This window comes from Notolabrus celidotus, chromosome 1 (genome assembly GCF_009762535.1).
Source record: "Notolabrus celidotus isolate fNotCel1 chromosome 1, fNotCel1.pri, whole genome shotgun sequence".
Lineage (NCBI taxonomy): Eukaryota > Metazoa > Chordata > Actinopteri > Labriformes > Labridae > Notolabrus > Notolabrus celidotus.
In genome coordinates, this window is record NC_048272.1 from 8558654 (window position 1) to 8580141 (window position 21488).

The 21488-nt window shown below is 38.1% G+C and overlaps 1 protein-coding gene across 2 annotated transcripts in view; it reads left to right on the forward strand.

Moving 5' to 3' along the window:
* Positions 1-1556: 1556 nt before the first annotated feature.
* cadpsb (Ca2+-dependent activator protein for secretion b) overlaps positions 1557-21488 on the forward strand; it is an 80340-nt gene continuing 60408 nt past the window's right edge. Inside the window, exons 1-2 of one of the 2 annotated variants that reach the window (XM_034698195.1) lie at positions 1557-2080; positions 19679-19792. In XM_034698195.1, coding sequence (XP_034554086.1) covers positions 1748-2080; positions 19679-19792 — 447 coding nt within the window. In that variant the 5' untranslated portion in view covers positions 1557-1747. The remainder of the gene's footprint in view (positions 2081-19678; positions 19793-21488) is intronic. The other variant, XM_034698203.1, reaches the window with a different exon arrangement.

Below are 21488 nucleotides of genomic sequence, written 5' to 3' on the forward strand. Positions count from 1 at the left end.
AACTTAAATAAATGAAAGAGGATACTGGATGCAGATCCGGACAGTCACACCAACTCACAAGCTCACACTGTAAGAAATACCATCAGCAGGGGGAGATATAAGAATCTTTTTACAGTGTGCTGTTATTGTGAGCATTGGATTTTCAAGATGTAGAAGGGCTGCATGTTACGAAGCTATGGTGAGATCTTCTTAAATACGTCCTTTGGGCTTCAACATCAAACTCAACATGCTTGAAACATTGGTAACACTTATAGACTGGTTTCTCATTTGTGAGTTTTACATCTGTGAGAGTCTGCAGGAGCTTCTCCCTCAATTCCTCCTCATTAGATGGCAGTAACAAGGTCAACATGGCCCCTAGTTATATGGGTCAGAGAGTAAGTATGACCTGCAGTCACTGTTGTCCATGTATTACATTATTTTATGAAAAAAACCTGCTGTCTTTGAAGGAAATAAATCAAACTCAAGTTGTTGTTTTTTTTTTTTTGCAATTAGGCTCTGCTAATATCATCTTTATCTGCCATGTTGGTAACGCCAACACAGAAAGAGAGTTACATTAGGACATGGTGTTCTTGAAGATCTCAGTATGGCCTAGTTAAAATACGAATTTAATGGGGAAAAAAAGGGGAAACAAAGAAGATCCTTAATGTTTTAACCTTCCAAGATAGTAAGATCTGATAATACTGTTATGCAAAGTCATCAATTTCACTTTTTCATTGTGAGATACTTCCTTTTCCAATTAAGGATCTGAAAGGCAATGACAGATAGAAAACTGTGATATAGAGTCATCATATTTAAACATAATACGCCATAATTTCACCATGTCTTGGATTGAGAAATTCTTTTTTTAAAATTGAGGATGTTTATTTGCTTTAGGACAGAAGCTGTTCATCTGTCTGTTGACGTAACACATTTATTTGAACACTTTACTGAACAGAAAAAAATGTCTCATGTGACTGCAGTACAATACAATTCCCTGACATGAGACACCAGCAAATGCTGCAACAATCAATTTCTCCACTGAAGCCCACAGACAGAGCGCGGGCTGTTTCTGGCCACCTCACCTTTCAACAACACACGGCACAGGAGTCATCCTGAACATTTTACAACCACTGATCAGCAGCTCGTGCATAGCCCACAGGAAAAACTGAATAAATGTTCCCCATTTCAGTGACAATATCAGAGAAGTCCTGTGGCAGCCATCTTAGGTGTACCACTGCAGAACGTTACGCTTAAATAAAGGACGCGTAAGCCGCAACATTCATTCACTCCATGGTCTTATTCTGTGTTCAGGACCACGGCCAGCTCCTCGCGCCTGCATGCGCCCGCCTGGCAGGCAGGGAGAGGCCATCGCCCGCTTTCGCCGAATCAAAAAAAAGGAAAGAAAAAACGGCTCTCCATCCCCTCATCTGTACACTACACTCCCCTGTCCCTCCCCTCTGCTGCCTTTTCACCTCCCCCTCTCACATCCGCAGCAGTGACTGGCCAATAAAGCAGAGAAAATACGTAAGCATCGACGAAGGCTCGGCGCAGGCGGAGAAAGCTCAGTGTGAAGCAGACTGAGCCTCTTCCAGCTCCACTCGTACTGCTGACATCTCTCAGCGAGTACAACCAGGGCCCAGATCCCTGTATTTTATACGAAATTTACGCACGGATAAGACAGCGACACTACTACAAATTGGAGAACCATTAAAAAAAACTCAGTGAGAAGGTCAGGGTATCTGAAGGGGCGCCTCCTCTCTAGAGCAAGATGTTAGATCCGTCGTCCAGCGAGGAGGAATCTGATGGGATAGTGGAGGAGGAGACCAAAGAGGCGATGGCACCTCAGGCCGGATCCCGCATCTCTCCCAGCAGGACTAGCGAGAGCTCGGGTGGTCTCGCGCCCAGCAGCAGCCGCAGCAGTGCCCGTCCGACCAGCCCGAGCCCGTCTGCAGCCAGTGAGGAGAAGGAGGACCTGGACAAACTGCAGAGGGATGAGGATGAGCGCAAGAAGAAGCTGCAGTTGTATGTTTTTGTCATGCGATGCATCGCGTACCCATTCAATGCAAAACAACCCACAGATATGGCACGGCGACAGCAGAAGGTAAGGGCCCCTAGGTGCACAGGCTTCATCAATAACCACATGCTGACGAAACGCCTCCTTTCATATCGCAGATGTTGTCATTGATGACCCACATAAGGTAGAGCACAGAGGGGGGTTTTGGCCACAAGGCCCACCCGATAGCGCGCGGATGCTGCACGGTCCCGGTGAAGATAGACACTGTTTTTTTTTTTCTTTTGACGCAAAATGTTGAAATCCTCAGAGCATGACAAGAGCACAGAAAAAAGCGCTCCAGAGCTCCAGATAGTGGAAGAAAGGACACATGGTTTGGTGCTGCAGAGCTGCAGACTGAGTGCAGTCCATGTTCCTCCACACACACTCGCTCACAAGTCAGATCAATCCCAGCAAGTCCATTAATTGAAAGGGCGTTCAGGGGATGGTGGATGGCGACTTAAAACGGGACGGCGTCATTGTCATTGTTGGCTTGTATTTTAGAAAAGACCGGTTTTCACTATTCATGTGGCACTATTTCCTGCCTTTTTGGCGGATACTCAATTCCAACCCGTTTGCGCCATCACTTATCCCGTCAATTTGGCCTCCCAAGGTGACTTTTAGGCTCAGACCTCTTGAGGAAGGTTGCTTAATAGCTTTCTTCCTCCTCTGCAGATGAGCTGGGCTCCTCTCGATGGGTTACAGCTCATTAATTGCAGTGAGCGTTTTCTACGTCCATACATTCATTTTTCTTTTACACTATTTGCTACAGAGTGTCCAGGTTGTGACAATTATGCAAGTTACTGTAAGGGACAAGGCCCACATCCTGGTTTCACGTTGCTGCTGTGATGCTCCATTCATGTTGAAACCAGTTTTGGGTCATGATGTCCTATACTGTCAAAGTCACCAAGCTCAAGTCCTACTGTACCAGAGAGAATAAGAAAATTCAAAAGCCACACTTTATTGTCCTTGGTTTGTGCATTTGTGTATCGCACCGGAAAAAACTGTCCACTGTTTATACCCTAAGGCTCTTATGAAAACTATATTTAATATATGAATGAAAGTAAGAAAGAAATCCTAGATGTAGCTTTTCATAGTAATCATGATTTGTGCAGAGCTTCCTTTAGACTGTGAAAACATTGATTATCCCATGGTTCATTGAGGCTGTAGTAGCAGTTTCTTGTTGCTCTCCTCACAAGGCAGAAGTTGGATCTAGTGTGCTGTGTGGACCTGACAAAGATTCATTCAGCTCGGTTAATCTACAGCTGATCACTTGTCTCTCCTGCGAGGAAACACTGTAAACAATGCTGTGGAAATTGCACTTGTTAGTGTTGTTTTTGTGTAACCTGCAGACAATCTATCTTCCTCCGGACACGCTTTAAGCCATATGGTCTGAATTTTCTGCTGACTCATGCACAAGTGCATGTGGGAGGCTTAAACCACAGTGTTTCCATCTATTTGTTTGTTTGGAGTCCCATTTAGCGTAGGTTACTGATAGACTAATGCATGCTTAGTGATGCACTTTTATATCTGGTGGCTTAGGCAGCCACAGTTCTCTGCTGTGGGTGAGTGAGTATCAGGACAAACAAGCCAATGCTTCCTGTCAGACCAGCATGTTTCTCTGCCTACAGTCTGAGTAGATACCTTGATTGTGTCCTTGAGTTAAACACTTGACTTTGGGGAAAAAAATAAAATGTGCAAATTTAGATGACAAAATCATAGTATTTTTAATTACATTTTAAGTTTCATATTAATTAAATAAGAAGAGGATGCTAAATGAAGAACAGAAACTATTAACTACGTAGAGCACTTCAATGTTACTTGCTCACTTTGTGGCAGTTTTGCACATTTTAATTGTGGTTTCATTTTTCAGTAGTCACCCTTTGACTGTCATTTAATCTTGTTTCTGTGTTTTATTGTCATGGGGAAATTAATTGCTGAAAAAACACCAGACTAGTCTACAGTGGTCCAATGCTTTCTTACAGCTCCCTTGCATGTTTGTTCCTTACACCTCCATAGACAATAACTCCTCATGCGTTGGTCGCTCAATCTAATGTACACTCTATAATGATTGTAGCTATTATAGATTAGTCACAGCAATGTGATGAAGCAATTTCTGTAATGAAAAGACTTAAAGGCCTCAGCAAAACATGTGGAGCAGCTCCATGATAATCCGCTATTAGAAGCTCTGGCACACAAACAGCAGTGATGGGCTATCACAGAGAAACAGGCCGGGCTGCAGAGTCTGCAAGCTCCTCTGCTGCTTCTTCTTCAAATGTGCTGCTGTAACCTTGTGAAAGGGTAACACAATAGGGAAGAAACAGGCAGTTGCTTCTCTTTGAAGCACTAAGGGAAATGTTTTTCAGAAGTATGGAAGCTGCTGCCATTTGAAAATGTTGGTTGAGTGTAGGGCTGTATGCATATACAACTAGTAGCTCATGCTTTTGCACTCACACTAATGGCCCCCCTTCCTAAACATATGTAAGTGAATTACTGAGGTTATTGACACAGAGATTGTATTGCTGTTATTTATGGAAACATGGCATCATTGAGGGTTGTTCAGTAGGGAAAAAAAACCCTCATTTATTTTATGACAATAAGCTGATAAACATACAGGACATTTTGGAAGGACAGGCATGATTGCCATAAACTAAAATGACAGCATCATTTTTTTTGTAGAGTTTTATGAGTCCTGTATCATGGGATTATAAAACGGAAAAATGTTGTGAAATCCATCTATTGATGGCCATGTTGGTCTGTTTGTTGTTCTCAACAAGGATGTGATGGATTAACGTTAAAGTTTGTACAAACGTTTATGGCCCCCAAAGGACACAGCCAATCGAATTGGTGCTCTTCTAACTGAATCTAAAGCTAACAGCAATTCAAAGTTTCACACATCCAGTAAAAAATCTCAAACTCTAGCTGATGGATTAGCACATTTTTTATATTCACAGCTTCCAGATGATAAATAGTGATGCTTTTTGGGACCCTCTGGTTTTCTTAGCTGTAGGGTAGATTGCCATGAAGTTTGATACAAACACTCATGTATTTCCTTTATGAATTGTAACTGATGCCATGAGCAGCTTAAATAATTTGTTAGTCCAACAATCGTCAAAATCTACCAAGAATGTCCAAAACAAAGGATATTTCCATCATAGCTTTTGTTTGGCCAATAAGCAAATATTACCATGCTTATATGCTAAGCTAAGAGAGTGGAGATGATGAAATTCCACACCATATAAATCAGCATGTTTACATGGTAATTGTTAGTATGTTTTCATGTTTTTGTGAACGTTAGCTACAAGCACCATTGTGCCTGAGATCAGCCTTCCAAGGGAGCTAGCATGGCTGACTATACAACTGTGCAGAAAAAAAAGGAAAACAGCTGATTGTTATTCACATTTGAATCATGGAAACTCTCAAGCAGTCAAACACGATCATATATATGCAGCCGATAAAATAATGAAATATGACTGATTCAACAAATGTGTTTTTATGTGTCACTATGAAAGTGTATTTGAGAATTAAATAATCTCCTGGGTTTAGTATTTTTTCAATTACTGTAGGAAGTGTGATGCCCTGTAGATATCCTGACCTAATCAACCCATCTGCCAGCAGGCTAACTTAATAGAGTGCCTCTTGGCTCAGCATTTTAATACTTTACAGTACGGTGTTGATACTCGGAGGGAAGGAGAGCTGAGAAATGTGCAGCAGGCTTTGTGATTTGAATGTGAAGTAGGCTGAAATGCAAATCAGGGATACTTGGATGAAGTTTGCTTCTGTGGTATTCAGTGCTGAGCCTTGCAGAGGATTTTGGGTGTCCCTTTGTGAACTGGTTTCACATGGATTGGGTTCCCAGAATGTTCTTACAATATAAACCATAATAATATCCTTGTAATGACAGCAAAAGAGGCTGAACTTAATGACGACTTACAGTCGTAATGGACATGTCCAAACACAATAAGGATTGGATAATAATGGAAGGGGTGGCAAAGAGGTCTAGGAAAGACAAAACTGAAGAAGAAGAAGCTGATAAAGTGAAGAAGATGGTATGACATCATTGTCAGACGCTTGAGTAAAATTAGAAACCTTAAAAAATTAATATGTTTTCATTGTCACTGGTGCAATGACTTCCATTAATATTAACATTTTGTGAGCTTTATGGTTTAAAACAAATTAGATTTTTTATGCCCTCTCCTTCTTGGAAAATCCTTTAATAAAATTAAATTATTTACCCTGACTATATACTGTAAATAAGCCAATATAAACATAGGAACACAGATAACTGAGGTGGACAAGTGGCAGTAAATGGAGAGAGCAAGTATGGCATTGAGTCATTTGCATTGTTATGTAAGATATTTAAATGGTGTTCTGCCTGAAAAAAAGACATCTTTAGACAATAAAAGAAGCTTTGCAGGCAGTGTCAAAGTCAAGCTTTGAGTTAACAATCACACATGTCAATCATCATTTGAGCACTGCTGCTGAGGAATGTCAGTCTCACATTAAGAGGGAGACGTTAAAGCATGTTTTAAAGCCTTTAGTATGGAGGAATAAAGGTGTTCATCAATGGTTTGGATATGAAGGCGGATTCCAAAAAGGTGACAGCTGAAAAGCAGCAGGAGAAATCCTCCCCCCTTACCTACAATCTCTACAGCCAAGTGTAGCAAATCCCAGCTTCACAAATTAAACATCTCCCCAGTCTGCCTATAACCAGGAGGGAAGGCTAGGATCTTATTCCTTAGAATACTAACACCGTCTTTTTCCCAACGGTTTGACTACTTTGAAGGCAGAGACCTCAGTCAAGATCAAAATAGCTCATATTTGCCTTGTGCATTTTAAATAATACAGTTGTGTGACCTGAGATCTGTGCACAGGGCAATCATGCACTGACAGAAATAGCTCCAGAAATGCAAATGTTACGCCACAGATTGCTTTTTTTATATTTCGAGGTGGTATCATGTGAGGGGGTTCTCTCCATAAAAAGATAAAGATATACTCATCTTCTAGCTTGAAAGCAACATTTCACATTTTGATGTTTCTCTCATTCCACTGCAGTCTCTTAAGAACACAGCGTGTACTCATTAATTATAGTACAACCTATATGTGCTCTCTGAGCCTATATAATCCTGTCCTTGGGTAGACAAATGTGAACTATGTACTGGCACAACCTTAATCCTGGTGGTAGGACACAGTAAAACCCTTACTTTCCAGGAGACGCAGTGGTTGGACATAAAGCTGAATTGTCTATTTGAGGACTGTTAATGTGTCTTTATACTTTTTGCAGGGATTTGGAAAGATTAATCTCCAGGGGGCTTGTCCATCTGCTTTTCATTGCTGCAAAGTATCATCCATTCTCCCATTACGTTACATGTCACACTCATAAAAAAAAAAAGAGTAGACAGTTAAAGCTTGGTTTGTTGAAAATTGACAGCAGACATTAGCATTCCAGGTCATACATGTGTGTCCAGGCTCACCGGTTGGCCTAGAGGCCCAATACACAGAGGCTATAGTTCTTGTTCTAGTGGTCACTGGTTCAACTCCCAGCCATGCCATTTGCTGCATGTCTTCCCCTACTTTCTGCTTCCCAGATTTCTTGTCACTCTTCAGCTGTCCCATTAATAAAGGCAAAAAGGCCTCCCTGCTGGTCAATGTCCACATGCCTGTGCTGTTTATTCATTGCTTTGGCTGAAAGGTTACACACCAATTTAATCAACCTACATCAAGCATCTATATTAAAACAAAAATGAATAATTGCATCAACCAGTAATTCTGGCGGCAGCTAGCAAGGGTGACGACATTTGGTCAACAAAATGTGCACATCTCTAATCTAAATACATGAAAGGACTTAAAAATCAGAGCTTCTTTTCGCTTTTAAAAAAAATTACATACACAGTCAGTTTATTGTTAAAGTAGATCCTAATGAATCTTTTGTTAGTTAGTTAGTTAGTTAGTTAGTTAGTTAGTTAGTTAGTTAGTTAGTTAGTTAGTTAGTTAATTGATTATTAATAACAAATTTCAGCTTTAAACAAAATTCTGCTGGTAATTTATTACCATTTCACTTGATAGCATGGCTAAAATAATTATTTCCTGTTGATGATGACTGAATGACTGGAACAATTGAAATAAGGTTAAGTTTCAAACAGCTGAGATTGCGGATCCCTATAGCAACCTGAAATATCTAAGTATGCTGCATTTAGGGATGCCTTTATGTCCTTCCCAAATGGACAATAAAGCCCTTTACTTTCATATCTATTGTAATATCAGTACCACAACATGCATAAAATCAAGCAGTTTTGCAAAGCAAATTCCAATAATCAGCTAGAGGAATCATGATCCTGTCTTTGAAACTTTTTGAATCAAATACTAACACAGGAATTGTGACATTTTCTTATAATTACAAGATAGTTTTACAAAATTACGAGACTCAAAGTCGTAATTATGAGAATGAAAGTCATAATCATCCTGAAAACTTCTTTGGATTTTCTTTGATGAAAGTGTGACTGTGCATCATCAAGCTTTTGCTAAATGAATGCAGGCAGCTGCTGGTGGTCATTTTGTACGGAGAGAAAATATTTTTGTGCAAATATATGCTGTTATATTGAGGCTTGCTTCAAAGGGAAAATGACTGGAGCGTGACTGGAATAAGACAGAGCAGAGAGTAGAGAGGCAGATTAGTAGTGGTGATTTTCCACATTAAAGAAAGAAGATGGAGGTATAAGAGCTTCAGCAGGCTCATTATTGCTGTCCTCTGTTGAACTTCAGCTGATGAGTCGCACTCAGAAATAAATAAAACACCAACAGCAGCCACAAGCCTGTAGGTCCTGTTTCATCTATCATGGGTGACACGTCTCAACACGTTCTCACTTCCAACTTGTGAAATGTGGCAGCTAGGTCTTTGGCTTCAGAGCTTTAAAATATGGTGGTCTAGATCAGTGGTTCTCAACTCAACACCACCTCCCTGATGACAGTTCCGACTTAAATTTGTGAAATTTCTTGTTAAATGGTGGGTGACAACCAGTGTTTAAGTGCTTTACCACTATCGTAGGCACAGCAGAGACTCTTTGCATCTACTTTTTTCCGCCTGAAAGGGCCGAATAAAAATTGTTCCGCAACCAGCTGGGTCTTGACCCGCTAGTTGAGAACCAAGAGTCTACACAGGGGCACCACAAGTTATTTTGGGACCCACCTCACCACTGCAAATAATGTACTGTTCCTCCTCCGTATGGTGCCCCTGGGTCTAGATACAAACCTTGCACTGGATTTGCTTTTGCAGGGCTTGATGGCAAGTTAGCAATAATAAATATGTAACATCAGGGTAAGCTTTCAAAATAAATCAGTCAAGTTGGTGATTATACACATTATGTTACATTTTGAAATAAGGCGTGCAGAATTTTTTTGTACTTCTGATGTCTTTTTGACATTAAAATATTATTTAACTATATTATTATTATTTAGTCTGTTTGTTTTAATGACGTTTTAATGATGAATGTTTTTATTTTATTTTATTCCCTGTAATGTGACCTTGGATGACTTGAAAGGCACCTCCAAATAAAACTTATTATTATTATTATTATTTACATTTTGTTGGATGTGGCAAAATGGTAGCAGTTTGGCTATGTTCAAGCACAATAACTTTTATTAGCATAAAGAAAAAGCACAATTTATCTTTCAATGATTACAAACCTAGGTATGCTAGTTGCAGAACAACTGGCTTTTATATAATCCATCATGTATAAGGTAACTGACATATGTACTTAACAAAGCTAGAGGACAGCATCCAGAATTTACTTCAACATCAGTTCTTGTAGTGTCCATCAACCAAGCTGCTGAATTGCTCATAATAGGAATGAGAACAAACTGCACATGTTCCAGTTTTAATAACAGATTCAGCACAACAGTCCCTTCCTTTCAAACACATTACTTTGAGGCATTTTTCCCCAAAAAGCATTATATTTGATGTTTAATGAAATAAAAATCTTAATCATTGACAAACAAAAGAATTCATTAATGATTTTACTTACATAAATATAATTACTTTTATGTTCACATCAAAAGAGAAGGGGATATCTTTTTTACAATTTATTATTTTAAATCTAATATTTTTAAGTGTTTTACAACCCTACCCTTTGATATCATTACTTTGTCAAAAGGAAACTTGCTACCTGTCATTACATAAGACTTTTGAAGCTCTGCTGCATACATGAGAAAATAAACCTGATGAATTGCCTTGAGTGATGTCAATTAAGGCAGTTGGAGCTTAAGAGTATAAATTATGTTCACAAGTCCAGTGATGTAGTTTGAAAAAAGTTAGCTACCAGACCTTAAGCTTATAATAATAATAGTAATAATAAGTACAACATCTCTGGTTCTGATGCATCAAGTTCAAGTTCTTTCTATATGTTTTTTTGCATGAGTTCAATAATGGTATAGGACTTTGTGGAGAGCTTATTTAAACACAACACGTTTTCCTTCTCCTTTACAAACTTTTAAAGTTAGTGAATACTATAGTATTCCAACTGAATACACAAGATGCAAACCTTACTTAGCATTTAAAAAGGCTGGCACAAGCTTGGCACAGATGGGGGAAATAAATAAATGTTGGAGATAATCACCTTTAAAAGCAGAGTGAGGGAGAGAGAGATTTACTGGACAGACAAAAGATAGGAAAAGACAGTAAGTGATTTGTGATGGGAGAGTGGAAGCAAAGGATTTATGTCTTAGATTGTTGATGAGAGTAATGCACCAGTTAGAGACACAAACACAGTCAGCTTTGTGTGCTCTATAGAATAAATGGTGCTCTGTAGCACTGCAGTGGGTTCTTTTTACTTTGTTACTTTGAACAACTGAAACACCTGATCAAAAGGACACAGATATTGAAGAAAAATATAAAATTGCAAATAATGTACTCAATCATAAGAGACTCACTTTTTGTCATTCAGATGTAAAAATCTGCTAATAATTTGGCTATTCAAAAGCTTGGCCTTTGGAGCTGTTTGAACTTTTTAAAAATGGGAGCGCAGCATTAACCTTCAAACTGAACAAGTAGCAATTTTAAGAAAGACCACTTACTGGTCGGTTGACTTGCATGTGGAAGAAATGTGCTGAATTCTTTTTACCCATTATGATGAAGCACAGGGTCTGCAGGAGATATTTCCTTTTGACTTTTAAACACCTAATACTGAAAATGTGTACTGTTGCTTTGAACTGGGATTGCAAATAACAATTATTTTCATTACTAATTCCTTTTAAAGTATGTTGTCTAATGTAGGCGAAAAATCTGTAAAAAAAAAACAGGTCTGTTGTTGGTTTGTCAGACCTGAGGTACAAACCTGAAAAAACTCCATGAAAATGTACTGCAAAAAAAAATCTGGATTAATTCTTAGGTGTATAAGTACATGATTATCTTATTACTGTAGACTTATTAACATATTGCCATCATCCTCTTTGGTAGACGACACTATAGCTGGAGACTTAGAAAAAAATGCAAATTAATTCATGCTAGAACTACAAGTGGGTTTGGCTAATACAAGCTGTTGAAGGGGTATTCATATCATATTGAGTAACAGAAGCAATACCTCACAAAATGCTTCATGTCACCTGTAACTCTAGGATTTAAAACTTATATGTGTAATCAGTACAATAAATAAAAAGCAGCATATTGTATTATTTTTATCAGAGAATATCAGAAGAGCAGCTAGCCACCTACATTTAAAGACTCCATTTCTTGCACAATTTATTTAGAAACTTGATGCTAAAGACAATTTGGTGCTGTTGTACCAAAAGACTGACAATTCAGTTATTTATGAAACCTGTACTTAAGTATAACTTCATGAGATGATCCATGTTCCTCATTTAAGCACAGGTGGCTGGCTGCTGTAGTGTCTTCCCCTTTAAGATGACATACAGACTAACACAGCCTAAAATAATGACTTTTTCCTCATAAATTTATTTTAAACTACTCCATCGTAGCTTTCTGGTAGTGAAAGAAAGTTAGCTAAGTAGATTTACTTTATTTCCCACCACTACTTGATGCCGAGTTTAAGTGTGAGCACAAAGCATTCAGAGGATGTAACTTGCAAACACGCTTCTTTAACCGTGAAATAAGGGTTCCTTCCAATGTGTTTTTAAAGAATGACATGAGTCTTTGCAGGTGTTGTCATGAATATGAATGCATTTTGTATTAGTCTGTTTTTTAGTTGTTGCTGATGTGATTCTCACAAAAAAAAGTTAAATCAATACTGGAACATACAGTATTGATCCTTTCTCAGACCAAATTTATGCAAATTGTCCCATTGATTTTTTCCTCTCTCTACCCTCTAGACTTGGCCATACGGTTTATGTTATGTGAGGTTAAGGGTTTATTTTCTACTCGGTAACCAATTGAGCATAATGAGTTACCATTTGAGCTGCCAGTGAGTTGGTGGTGTGATAGCGGATAACTGTTACAAGAAGGGGCTTAGCTGCTTGTGAACACAGTGATCTCCAGTATATATCAGCACTGTCACAGCTCCTGAATATGACAACAGAGAGGAGGCTGGTTATACAGAGACACAGCTCCCTGTTTTATCCCTGTTTGCCATTTGTCAGGCTCCGTCTGCAGAGTATACACCTGGCTGTTTACGAAGCCAACCGAGTAGTATTTACTCACACAACTCTGTGTGCGTGTGCCTTCAGAACAAATCTATGTGAGCACGTCTGGTTGGGGATAATAGCTCGTACATCTGTCTTCATATAATTGTAGTATGGTGGCCGCAGACACTACATGATGCTGGGGTTTTGTGTTTGATGAGGCTGGTAGCTGGTAGATTTTGTGCAGCTGTCGAGAAGTGCTTGCTTTCCTACTTGTGTTGGCTGTTTACTCAGATGTTGGCTGGCAGTGTCATCCGCAACATGACCGAAATATGGTTTGTCTGGTGAGAGGATTCAACAATAGTCTGTTTGCTGAAAACCAACAGCAGCACTGGTAGGCAGCTTTTCTCTGAGCAAACAGATTAAAACACAATAAGAGCATTAAGTTTGCAGTATAGCCTTTCATCATCACATTGCATATTGGATCTCATGAAGCTGAAGTTCAGTTCTTTTCATGTAAACATGAATCCTCAGGTTTATCTTGATCTCAATTTAACATAAAAAAGCAAAACATTTCAACTTTCTTAGCATATCAGATACCCATGTGAGGACCAAATCATCAACTTTATTTTGAAGACATTTATTTTGCAAAACTACTTTAACTCCCTTTTTAAATGTTATGTAACTTGTAGAGAAATCTAAAGTGTGAGTCAGCACAGCAAAGGCTTTAATGTGCTGAAGTACTCTAGCTACAGTACAGCATATACTGCATTCAATTAGCTAATTACTCCACTCATCACAGCACTGACGGAACAGCCAATAAGTTGTATACCTCAGAGCCATGTTGACTTCAAGCTTCAAAGAGAAAGGATGATAATACAATCTTCATGATATACCTATTAATTATACAACTTAGTATAATTACTGTCTTATATAATTATTGTTTGACTACAGGTGTTATGTAACCTGCTTTTATTATGGTGTAGTCTCTTTCTTTGTATACACAGAGAGGAATACAACCAATACATAAACGCACAAGCTAGTTAAACAAATAAGCCTTGTTATGGCTTGTATTATTTAAATGAGTCCCCATCTATATGCAATACAAAGTTGTATACATTATGTTTGTTTGGATTAAACTGGAAAACTTTTGTAACTTGTAACACCTTTTTATTTCCACTATGCACTGTCTCATACATTAATGCATGGGAAATTATTTTTTTTCATATAATTCTACATAGTCAGAAGGGATAGTTTGGTCTTTTCATTAGGGTTGTATGTCATAGGTTTAAGCTTTAAGTTTAATACCTAAAGCAGAGAGCACCTGGTCTAGTAGCGGATGAATCTGGTAGGTATATGGACATTTTAGGGGCAATAAAAAGAAAGTGTAAGGTGCAGAGATGAAAATGTAATAGTGAAATTTTTTGGGGGGTTGGATTTTTTTTACATGATGTTTTGCTCCAAATTAGGGATGTTCCAAACCAGCTAATTTTCTTTTATCTTCACTGACATTTTAACTCCAACCAACTGACTAGTCTAAAGGTAAGAAAACACTCAATCTAAATTGAGCATTCAACATTCAACATTCAACATAGAATCACAGCGTCTATAGGTAATAATTGATAAGACTTATCACTTTTCTGGGTACTCAAAGTCGCTTAACTGGTTTACTAAGTGTGGCTAACATTAGCAGAGCTAGAACAACCAACTATGTCCAAACTATGCTGTTATACAAGGTGCCATTATTACTACTATTAACACCATTTGTAATATTTGTATATATCTTAAACTTGTATTCTATCTTTATTTATCTATTTTCGTTTTTACTTATTTTACTTATTTAAACTTATTCTTGATTGTACTTATGTCTGTGTTGCTGCAACCAAATTTCCCCCCGGGGATCAATAAAGTAATATCTTATCTAATCTTTTACATGTGCTTGTTTACATCTGGGTAATAGAGCATTATCCAGTTATGGCAGCAGCCAATAACCAGAGCTGCAGTCCCGGCTAGAGGCGGATGGCGGTTCTAGAGCTCAGACACAACATAAAAACTGAATTGTTGGGCTACAGTAATAAAAATTTCATAACACTTTTAACTGACTGGTGATTCTGGTACAGACTAGCAGGAGGAACGGCAGTTAATAATTTAGTCAACTAAAAACAGGGGCAGCTTTGGATCAGTGGCTCAGTGGTGGAGTCAGTCGTCTCTCAATCAGAGAGCTAGTGGTTCCATCCCAGCTCCCGCAGTCACATGCCAAAGTGTCCTCGGGCAGGACACTAAACCCCAAATTGCTCCTGTTGACATAGCTATGTGTGAATGCGTAATATATATAATATATAAATAATATTAATACAGGTAGTTCCTGTTATATCATCGAACATATAACTGTGGTGATGGGAGAATGAGATACAGTCAAGGACACCGCACAAATATATATATATATATATATATATATATATATATATATATATATATATATACATACATACACAAATTTACATTTAAAGGTAACGAAATCGAAATGAAAACAATATAAACTATAATCCATTTTAACATGCAAATCCCTTCTCTAAATAAACCCTGTCTGTAATAGTACATAGCTTAAACCACCTGCTTCTCCAAACAGGTGGCCTGCTAACCACCACCCACAGTAGGTAATACACTGTTGATAAGTACCACAAACCCACTTCAAAATAAAAAAGGATTATGCCTTTCAGAGACCTCAACTACAAGCAGCATTTATAATTTACCATAAAACAAGTTTTACATAATATTCATAGGTATTATTATTATTTCAGTCACATGGTTTAACCAAACTCAAATCCATAGCCATTTTCAACATTAATGAAGTAACTGTAAATCAGGACAATGAAATGTGCATATCCCCTCTATTGATATGTGAAGGGTGATTAATGACACTACCCACTTCATTGCAAGCCAATGAATCACCATGTTACACTGCAATCTTGATAAGAGCCACGGATAGAGAATCAATAATAGCAAAGCAGGAAAGTATGTCTTGGGAGTCTGGCAATACTGATGAAAATGAAAGCATTTTCTCTCATCCATCAATGTGCTAACTAACCAGCACAGTTCTCCAATCAGCAATGAGGCAAAGAGCATGCAAAACTCAAACTCATGACTACTTCATGCACCTGAACAGTTTTTTGGTGGAGAAATAAGCACATCTCACCTGGTCCACAGCTGTGTACTTCAGCATCTGATCTCCAAATAAACTCAGATACACACGCACAGTTCACAACAATTTGCTGTCACATAAAGTCAGATCGGCAAAAGGATCTGTCAGCAGAAGTATTATTAGCTTTGACCTTTCACGGTGAAATCTTCAGGTAAAACACAAATGTGGTCTGCCAGTGTTTGGACGACTGCCAACACCCCATCTTCTCGAGTTTATTGTAATATCTTTGTGATTCTTCTCCTGCGATGTGTGAATCTGAAGTTGAAATGTAAGGTTAATAGAGGCCACACTGTCCTTGGCCACATGGATTACCGCCAGGGCTGCAACTAATGATTACTTCCTTTGTGGGTTTTATTCACCAATTATATTCTTAATCATTCTGTCTTCATGTGTTGGAAAATAGTTTAAGAAAAACCCTAATGATGATCCAAAGCTCTAATTGCGATGTCTTTAAATTGCTTGATTTATTCAGCAAACCCCAAAGATCTTTAATTGAATCCATGAAAATATTACGTTTACGGGGCTGTAAGCTTCATCTGGAAAAATCAAACTACTGGCCAATCACGAATACTGCTGATTAATTTTTCCTCAATTGACAACTGAATTAATCAACGTATTGGTCCATCCTTTACCACAGCCTCAAAAATACATAATACAGATCAGAGATGTGTTTGGTGGTTTCTTTTAGAGGCTTTGAACAGTAAAGCTGCTTTTATATACCAGTGTTTGGTTGTATACAAGAGAGCCACAGTATGTGTGGCCTCAGGTCCAGTGGGTATAAGTGCTAGCACTGCCCTCAAACATTTCAGCATTCTGTGTGGTTCAAGTCTGTTTTTGTATCTTTTTTTCAAGAGCATAGAAGCCCTTTAACAGAAAACATCACAGCCCAAATCCTAAATCAGGATATTATGCTTTAGTTTTACTGCTTTTCTGGTTCTGATTTTTGTTTTAGTGACCCTTTTTTTCTACGTATGTACATTAATTTTCTCCCAAACCTACGACTAATACTTAGAATACATTCAGGTAATAAGACATGAGAGAAAAGACAGAGCCTTACAAGCTCATTCTAGTCAGTGCTTTTTTAAAGCTATGTTTTATAACGCATGCAAAAGAGAAAATTAATCATTTTAAATTTGATTAGTTGCTCATTCTTTCACTTTCAGAAACTGACAAAAAAAACAACAAAGATGAGTATGTCAAATTTAGCCTCTCAGTGTCTCCACAGATCCATTCGTTTTGAATGCTGGTGTTATTATTAACATTTATTGCCTTAGGATGTTTCTTGAACACCACAGTCTATTAAGAAACAGCAAGGATGGACCACATGTTCTTTGTGGTACCACATCTTGCTGTAGCAAAGATAAATACACCTGAAATCTTGAAGCAGGAGTAATATTGATATTTGATGTTGTTGATGTGCTTATATGTGTTGTGAGTGCATCTTTTATGATTGGACAATAAGTGGTATATCATCCTGACAGTGACTCCCCCACAAAAATCATGAATTGGATGGAGTGTAGGATAAGCCTTTTACCTGGATGAACACAAGGCTTTGAGAATTTACTATAGTGTATTTTCTATGCCTTTCTGAAGTATGTATGCACTCTGGAAGTCTCAACTTGGCCCATACAGAGACATTTTATGTTACATGAACTTCATTTCCTGAGAGTTACATGAAAGGGGGTTGGAGTTGTACGATAGGCACACAGATGGTGTTGAGATTGCCTCAAAGGCGCATGATATGTGGTACTTTTCCATCTCACACCCACACCAAGTCTATCACTTGCAAAATGTGGCTGATCACACACAGACACACACACAAACACACACACGTGTTACCAGCAGGTCCTTGAGCTTGTTTGATATACACAAAAGCTTGAACTGTAGTTTGAAAGCAGTTGTCAGGGGAGATTGTCAGTCTATTGATGGTTAAGTCATGGACCCAGTAGCCTTGTGCAAAATCGATCCAAGGACACCTAGACCTAAGTGAAATTGAAATTGAAACAAAAGGAAAAGTGGAGAAAACATGAAACATGCAACTCCTGGCTAATAAATCAATAAAATATTGATTGTTGAGTGCAAATAAAAAAATCTGAAAAAAGCAAATCACTGAGAAAAAACGTCTCCATATATTGAGTGTACACGAGACTCTTGTCTGGTTTGTCTTACCAATAACAAACAACACTTAAAGTCTGTTACCAATAACAAACAACACTTAAAGTCTGCAGCCATGCAAATAGCTTTTTAATGCTGCCAAAATCTAATATAAGAGGCAGGAAATGTGGGGAGAAGAGAGTGGGGGAAGGTGTGCAGCAAAGGGTTGTGGCCAGGAGTCGAACTATGGAAGACGATTGTCTCTGTACATAGGGCGCACACCTAAACACTAGACCAATCAGTGCCCCTTTAGTTTACTTTTTAAGAGTGCTAATTTGCACAAAAAAACGTGTAGCTGAAGCTAATGTGCAAGTCACAAGTTTTGAGATACAGGCCGAAGTCACATGTAAAAAAAACAAAAAACTGTATGTACAGTTGTGCACATAAGTTTACATACCCTGGCAGAATTTGTGATTTTTTGGCCATTTTTCAGAGAATATGAATGATAAGAGAAAAACTTTTTTTTGACTCATGGTTAGTGGTTGGGTGAAGCAAAATTTTTATCAAACAACTGTGTTTACTTTTTTTATATCATAAAGACAAGAAACCATAAATTCTGCCTGGGTATTTAAACTTATGAGCACAACTGTATATGATAGAGCTAAATGAAAGGCTAGTGAACTTAATGAATATTCATCCTACAGAAGACACTGTAAAAAATGGTTACGTCAGTCCATTTCATAGTTGTTGATGCGTTTCAAAGCCATAAATATGGACCTCATTGTTGTACTACATGTGAAATCAAGGTCTAACCAAAGCTGGAATGATTCATCCCCTATGACCATGGTTATTTGGTAGAAGCTTTTCGCCAATCCAGTTTTAAGATGTCAGGATGATAGATACATGTAAGAATGTAATCCTTTTTTCTATTAATAGCTACAAAAAATATTAATTGTGTGTTTACTGAAAGTATAAGCTTTTTAAATTTACAATTCTGCAAAAGAAACATTTTCCACCCCTGTTCTTGATATTCATGGACTGCTTGGGCCTGGATATGCCCAGTTGTGTGATTTTCGCATGGCATCTCTCCTTTATGCATATAATGTTGTCCTATTGGCTTTATTGGGTTGGGACCCTCAAAGTCCACTGGTGCAGTTTGCACCTGAGTGTGCCTTGGTGGTATGGTTGAGTTTGAGATTATCCCAGTGGAAGAAGTCAGGTATCGAGGTTTTTTTTATTCATGAGCACTGTTAAAAAGGATTGTGAGATATACTGCCGTTTAGGGGCACCAGCTGCAGTAATGCAGGCTTTGTATCAGCCTTTAAGTAGTAAAGACAGAGCTGGGCTATAAACTAAAGCTCTCAATTTCATTTCCCACTCTTATCTGCAGTTAAGATCTCTGGGTAGAGGCTGGAAGAATGAGATTTTGGTTACTACTTTTCAAAATGACGTTCCTGTTTTCACTTCATTTTGTAGGAAGAGGAGCTCAGAGATTTGGGAGAGCATTGTTAAGCTCCTTGGCATTAGCGTAAGCAAGTTGATGTTGTTTTGGCACTCAGTAGAATGGCTCCTGACCGTAAACCTTTAGACAGGGGGTGCCCAGTGTTCCCCAAGGAAGAGAGAGAGAGAGGAGGTTTTATTGTGGAAATTATGTTTGGATTGCCCGGCTCGCCAAGAACAAGTTTCTCAAGAATTGATGGTTATTAGTTTTGTGCTTGGTTTGACACAATTTTCCTTTGCCTGCTTGAATGCTTACGCTCTTCTATTTACCCTTCTTTCCACAGATAACCAAGCAGCAGCTTCAGCAGACCAAGGATCGTTTCCAGGCCTTTCTCAACGGAGACACACAAATTGTGGCTGATGAGGCATTCATCAATGCAGTGCAGAGCTACAATGAGGTACAAACACACCAAAACCATATAGGCACTATCACAGTTAGAACTTTTACATCAAAATTCAGAGACTTGATACTTTTAATTCACTCTCTAAATACATTGATAGTTACATATAACCTTAAATTTTTAGGATTCACCAATGTAATATGAATCTGAATATTCGTTTTCTAATAATAGCTGTAACAATTTGTGAAACATTTGATGTAAGAGATTTGACAATGTATAGCACCAAATCATTTTGTCTTATAGCTTATTTAAACCGAAATAGCTTGCTTTGTCTGAAAAGCCGATTAAACAATAAACTGCTCTCTTGCTTTTTTCCTGTCAAAATGCTTGTATTCAGACGACTGAGTGGTAAAATGGTGGCTGAAGCTTTTCACTGCACAGATTATGAGTCAGAGCATGTGGCTGACACAGCCATCTTTTGCAGCCTCCCTATTCAATCCACAGAAGAAAACGTCTTCATAACCATGCAGAAATAAAAAAAAAAGGCAAAGCAGGTTGTGGGATACTTAAAGGCTAAATCCGTGATGGAAGGACAGAATAGACATTACAAATTGATACTATCAGGAAACGCAGCTACACACTGTCATAAGAGTTAACTGGGGGTTGAACTCTTCCAGCATGAGTTTACTTTGTGAATGTGAAATTACCACAATTTAAAGCTGGGAGGTGGGCATTAAATTATATAGAGGGAGAACCAAAGTCTATATTTAAAGACGACCTGGTGAAACTTTTTCAATACGCATCAAATCTTGCATAATACTTACACTGTGTAAAGACAATTACCTTATGCAATCATAACATGTTTTATATAATCGGGAGCAGATTGATGGCTTCAAACAAAACTATTTTTATCTCTACATTAGACTTTCTCCATTGTCCCTACACACACGTTCTATTACTTTCTGCCAATAAAACAATACATATATTTACAAAATAAACAAGTAGGGGAACATAAATTAACAATCTTGAGATATGTTAAGATATCTAGTTATGACATACATTTGTTTCATTTACACAACAGTAAATATGAATCTACATTATTTTTAATGCACACTCGTACTCATATTTCTCAACATGACCTGTGATTATGTCTGTCAAGATAATTATGTTTTGATGTGTTGTTGCAATAAAATCAGTCACACTAGTTGTAAGTCTGGAACATGACGATAAACACCATGACAGTCTGTCAAATGTTCTGAGTTATAAAACTATTTGAATAGTATATTACATTGTTTTCTATGTACATTGAGCTCCTTTTCAGCAGTACCTTTGACATTATCTTGAATAAATAGTCAAGTCATATGGAAATGTGTATATTTCCTCATTCACAAACGGGGGCCTTTTCCTGAAATAGCAAGAGCATCTATTATTAGCTAAAGCATAGGATGTCTCAGGTTGCAATGTGTGCTGTATTTACAAAAAGACCAAATGCTGCAGTTTGCCGAGTTCCAGCTGGGAAACCAAGCACTGACCTAACATCTTGTTAATTTCAGCTGCAAACCTTCGTTATCCACTTATACATACATCCAATGACAGGGGTAATGTACCGCTGTACTGTACTGTTTCACTACAATAGTTGCATCTTTTAGCCATAATGGGTGCTAAGAAACAAAAGTGAATGTCAGAGTGAGGGAGCAGTCAGCTCTGATGGTTACTTATCTTGATGCTCTGACAATACAGCGTCTCCTGTCTT